General features: G+C 43.4%; 1 protein-coding gene across 2 annotated transcripts in view; it reads right to left on the reverse strand.

The window, feature by feature from the left end:
• hs6st1b (heparan sulfate 6-O-sulfotransferase 1b) overlaps positions 1–4507 on the reverse strand; it is a 46261-nt gene extending 41754 nt beyond the window's left edge. For both annotated transcript variants that reach the window (XM_081718530.1, XM_027004343.3), the window contains exon 1: positions 3617–4507. In XM_081718530.1, coding sequence (XP_081574656.1) covers positions 3617–4134 — 518 coding nt within the window. In that variant the 5' untranslated portion in view covers positions 4135–4507. The remainder of the gene's footprint in view (positions 1–3616) is intronic.
• Between the last annotated feature and the right edge of the window lie 1493 nt (positions 4508–6000).

The following is a 6000-nucleotide window of genomic DNA, read 5'->3' on the forward strand; positions in this document are numbered from 1 at the left end:
TGAAGTGAATTTACTTCATTTGCTCTGAACTGGATTGGAACTGAATTAGAATTGAGCGCAAATCACCACTGAACCAACTATTCACTTTAATCGCCGACAGCCATCCTCCAGAGAACATCCATGATTAACATAAAGCTAATCAATGCAGATTGTTTTGTGGGGGGTTTTTTTTGTTGTTGTTTGGGTTTTTTCAGGGGCTCCAGTAATTGCCAATCTGACAGAAACTAATTTATTGATTCGTACCCTTCATTCAGAACAAGCCCTTCCTTATAGGTGTCCAAACAGGTCTTAAATGGACTTAACATCCAAGAACAGTTCTCTGAAGAGATTTTGGGCCAAATTTAGCTCAAAAGGTCCACTGTCTAAGTCAGTGCCACCACTGTGTCCGGCCCAGATCTGTGACAACCAGCCGTGTCTTTTCTGACTGTCTGCTCAGCCAGCCAGCTCAGGAGCCAGATACATGTAGGAAAGCCCTGCTGCCTTCCGTCCAAACTCAAGCTACAAAATGAGGGCCATGAGACTTAAAGAATAACGTTACTTGCTTAATAACCATTTATCATCTCCCTAGCACACAGGTACCTGAGACGGAATGGTGCTGGGTGTTGTGGACAGACTAGTGTCTTAGGTAGGGGCAGCGTTTGCGCAGTCAAACCAGATATTTTAGAGAAAAGAGCAAATCCACCAATAGGAGCACTGCTTGCATGCCCTGGATTGCCGTAATGTTAAGATCAAGGTTCAAGGATCAAATCAATGCCACATGCTACCAGTGGCCCCTGTGGTCCTTAAGAACCCAGGGTACACACTTTCACTCGGCATGAAGAATAGCGAAGTTCTTTCCTTTCCATGACCTAAATAACGCGGCAGTCAGTCAAGTCTTGCCTGGCTACACAGCCAGTGGTTCAAAAAGATGCACCTTGTGCAAGTTCTCAAACAGAAGATAAATACAGGCACCATTATTTATAAATAAAAGAAAATCCTCAGGCGCGATCAGTTAAAAAGGTCTGCAAATAACAACGGACATACTGAGAACTAATGTAGCTGCCTGAGAAGACCCCTAAGATCACTGTGCTTTGTAGCTAATTACACAGGTAAAGTAGGGTACCTGGGATGGTCTAATGCCCCACTTAGCACCTTGCCTGCCTTTTTCTTGGAGAGCAGACACCAGCACCAGCGCAGGCTTCTTATATGCTGGTGTGTGTCTTTGTTTGATGGCAGCAATGTGCATTAGCAAACAGACAGACTCTTTGTGGTAGTTAAATCAGGATTAAATACGATATGATTTAATTGGGGGAAAATGGATTTGTGCTCCCACTGAATGTGGCCATTTTTTAAGCATTTTTTTCCTCTGACAAACATGAATACCACAGCGCTGAGCTAGCGCTGCTATAGTATATGAGTACACACAGCTGTTTCACCCAATTTTTACATGCCACTCCTACAGCCATCTGTCTACTGCAACCTCAGTCTGTCTCGGTCTAGACAGCAGTAGGATAGGATACTAAGCATCGGTAACACTTCCTTCAAGAGCTACAGTTGTTCTATTTCAGGCTGAGCCAGACTGTGAACCAAAGCACTGTGTGTGTGGGGTGTGGGTGTGTGTGTGCATGGGGATGTGGGGTGGGGTGTCAAATTACCCAAGGGACATGCAAATAATCAGGTCTTTACTGTGGACTTTACAATGACCATAATGAGTTATTGTGGCCACCATAAAATTAATCTAGTTCTCACCCTAAAGTAAAACTCAGGCCATTAGCAGCATCCTGAGAGCTGCAGGACAGTTTTAGTCATTCGCTCTCATAAGTTGTGGTCTAAGCTGAAAGTTTGTTGACTAGGTAGAAAAAAAAAGAAAGGTGTTTACCCTACAGCACAGTACAATTCAGTACTTTCTCCTGCCTGGTTGAACAATCCCACTATGTTACAGGCCATAGATGCAAAAATCAATGCATAGCAGTTTCAAAACACAAAAAGCACATTTGGTGGGTGTTTGAGCACCAGTTGTGTGAACTTGTAGCCTCAACTTGTTGATGCATAGCTGTCGCTGGGAGCCCAAGACTGTGATGTACACTGGCAATAACTGCAGGGAGCTTCTGGCACAGCAAACCAGATTAGGTTCATGCTTCAGTGCCTAATTGATGTGCTTAGCCGCCAGTGTACAGCATTAGGCCACTTCAGCTGGTTTTTATATCCACCCCCTGCCTCTGATTGGACATAACCATCCATGAAATGCCCAATTTCCATCAGCGTAGCCCCGTAGTCGATCGACCCTGAAAGTGTGCGAGCACTAAATGGCACCTACCACAGTTCTTTTCTTTTTTTTTTACTCGGTTAGAGATTGCAACAGAGGGGCATGCGATGATCAGAGAGGATATTAGTCAGAAATACTACGGAAGACTATTCTGGTTGACGAATACAGATTCTTTAAACTACCGAGGTCATTGCCTTGCCAGGAGCAGGAGGTTGCGGGAAGGCTTGATGTGTTACGACCTCCATCGTTTCCCTAAACCATAACTACACCTGTCCGAAAACACACGTATGAACACTGGCTTGTAGCTCGGTATCGGATGATTTCACTGTACTGGCAAATGCAATTGTTGTATAAAGTCCTCGAGGAATAAATTGCGAAACCACATTCACCAATGTTTCTGTACAACATCCTGTTTTGTTTTGTTTTTTTGCTTGTTTGTTTGCTTTTAAAATTGCTTGTGTTTTTGTCACTTTGGCTGCTCCTCTTTCGTGATGCCGAAGGCACTGCACGTCACGCTTGTGACAATTTAACGACAACGGCCTAAAGTAGTCTATTCACAGATGATGAAGTGTAGCACCTCGTAAAACAAAAATGATGTTTTACATGCTTAATCTGGAAGTCCAGCGGAAACCCAGACGCCCACGATGCCATTACACTCCCTGCGTTTTAGCCTCTTTAGTCATAAATGCATCGCGTAATGTTGGGGCTTTGCCGTAGAGCCAGGCGCGCTCCCGACGGGTAACCCCTTCCCCGCCTTAAAGCAGCAGCCCCGTAGAGATGAACCGCCAGGACACACGACGCCGCCATTCATCAAGTCTTACGCTGTCCAAGTCGGCTATTCTAACTTCGTTCTTCTGGCCAAGCCCGTATCATAAGTAGCGACACACGGGCCATTTGTCTGATACATGTGGATATCGATAACAGGTAGCCCAACTGTTTAAATGAGAAGACGTTGAAAATGAACACATTGTTTACAACCAGCAGAGTAGTGTTGCAACACTTCGAGTTAAGGCAGTGTTTACTAAAGGGATTACAAGAACCATGTTGAGAGTACTGACTTCGCTATCGCACTTCTGAGGTGGAGGACCGGGCGAGAGGGTGTGAAGGATGAAGAAGAAACAATGCAACAACCGCGCACGGAACGGAGCCCCGGACATTAGTTACTTACCCAAGTATTAAATCATCTTATCTGCTATTACATCAAGCAATACCTCTATGTCAAGAGTTATGTAACTCCATGTCCTCTACCTTCCAAAATACATAACTAGCCTTGCCAAAAGCGTGTCTTTTCCAAAACATTGTCAGCAAATGCGGTTTAAAGGAAACTGCGTGATTAAAATCTGGAAACGCGAAATCAAAACAGAAACTCACCTCAGTTTCTTCGTTTTGTTTTCCTTTTTGTTGAGGACTCCGGGAACGCAGTTGGTAAGTTCAGTCCAGTCTGCATGTAACCCACAACTCCACCCGGTAGAGAACCGCGAGAAAAGCCAGGTTTCTTTTCTGTTAGGACGGTAGCAAGTACACTTTTTCTGCCCTGGTCTACAATCACATGGAAGTTCTAGCCTTACATTTTGAACCAAATGCCTGCCGAAAGTGGTGCCGCCGGTTTTCTGAATGTGAAGAAATACAATCACGTCTTCCCCTTTTATTTCAAAATCCACAGAGCGCTCCAAGTCTTTTATAGGGAAATAGTACTTTTTTACATAGTGAGGATCCGGAGTTGGAAAGATTGTCATGTCTTCCTCAGCGAGGTACCCGTGTGGAGATCCGAAGTTGATCACACCGGGAGCCACGTACTGGTACAAAATCAGCATAAAGAATACTGATCCGACGACGATGAACAGAAATTTACTGGCCCTCTCAGCCATGTTCTTTTCCGTGTCGTTCATTTGTTACCATTTCTCAGATATCAAGATTCGGGGTCTTTGGTAGTTGAGCGGTGTACTCTTTGCTGGTCCCGCCATAGGTAACTGAGATCAGAGCGGGTCAGAGTACCGCGGCACACACACAGCTTGGATTCGGATACATTATGTGGTCGTTTGGCAAGCTTAGTCCAACCTTACAAAAGGCTTCCGATCAAAGCCGACAGCGGGACGGTCACAGATGTGTTTCCAGAGGTCTCCGACTCTTCAGTTGTTGACTCATATAAGGCGCACAACCCAGAATACCTTCCTTGTCTTGTGTGATCATTCTGGAGCTCAACGAACAACAAGCACATAGCGACACCCACTTTCACCCACACGCCTGCTCGCATACTCCCAAAGCGCTCACGCAAGTAACTGGGAGAAAAGGGGGCTGAGCATTTTTAATACATTGGTTGGTATGCCACGCCAACCTCTTTCTTTCTTTCTTTCTTTCTTTCTTTCTTTCTTTCTTTCTTTCTTTCTTTCTTTCTTTCTTTCTTAATCGTACTATGTGGAATGACTATAGAGCTATTCTGAACAGCTAGTGTAATGGATTTTTTCTCTTTAAAAAGATTCACAATAGGTTGTTTTTCATGATTAATAGGAAAACTATAAATGTTCTCAGACGAGTCACATGTTCTGCCGTGGACTGTGCTTATTATTCGAACTTGCCTAAATATACCATAAACAAAAGAATACCCTATCTGTTGAGGACCAAAAGGTTAAATGTGTCGTTAACTGGAGGATAGTCTTTGTAAAGTACAGTAGTTGTTATGCTTTAAATGCTTGATGGAGACCCCCTGAAAAGCACCTTTGTTGGGACATTTGACATGGTGTATTTTCCTGTCCAGTGATGAATATTTACACCTCTGCAAATAAATGTTCTGGTAGAAAACCTTAATAGAATTATTGTTATATGTAACTGTATGGAAGCCAGTGCTTAAAAACTGTAAAATGTTAAATTGCTCATATCTCATAACAAGGTGCCTTGATGAGTAGTTATAAATACAGAATCTTTAATCTCCCAAAAGAATGCGTCATAACATTACATAATGTACTTGGAACACCATTTGTATTGGTCAATTCACAAGATTTGTCCAGACCACAATGTCAATGGAAAATGCATGGACCTGCTTTATTTATCAAATAATTTAAATGCAAACACAATTCTTTGGTGCATAAGGTCAGATACAGCTTGAGTTCCCACATGGTACATAATAGCCATAGACATACAGTGTTGGGACAGAGTGCACAGGTTTGTTATCTAGCATGGTGCTGGTGATTGAGAGCTGTTACATTAAAATGTGCTTTGCCTTTGATGTGTCCTGCCATAGGAGTGCTGGCGTGGGCACTTATTTATGTTCAGACCCTATTTGTGTGCCACAGCCAGCATAGGGGGGATCGCCCTCGACCCCTTTTAGCTCATGTGATGGTTATTTCTCTCCTCAAAGCGCACCACAGCCCGCGGGCCCTCAGAGCTCAGCTCTCAACCAGCGCACATTCAAGCGTGGAAATGGTTTGCCCGCTTTCATTTGCCGCCTGTGACATTGTGGATTGTAGTTTTACAATAGACATGTGCCAAATGCATTAGTATCATCAGTCCCATTTAATTACAATCAGCTGTGATCCCAGAATCTCAAGTGTCAAGTGGTAAAAAATAACATTACAATAACAGCAGCGACAACATCAGAGATAATCATATGTAAAGTAACAGGCCTATAATAAGGACCATAACTTCAATTATAACCTCTATCAACTGTGCAAGCCATGCTCATCTGTAATCTTCAGACAGGAAATGTCTGTTAATTGAACATCCACAGATTAAGCAAACCTATACACTATCCAATATCC

Source organism: Electrophorus electricus, chromosome 1 (assembly GCF_041902795.1).
Source record: "Electrophorus electricus isolate QZ-2024a chromosome 1, ASM4190279v1, whole genome shotgun sequence".
In the NCBI taxonomy this organism is placed as follows: Eukaryota; Metazoa; Chordata; class Actinopteri; order Gymnotiformes; family Gymnotidae; genus Electrophorus; species Electrophorus electricus.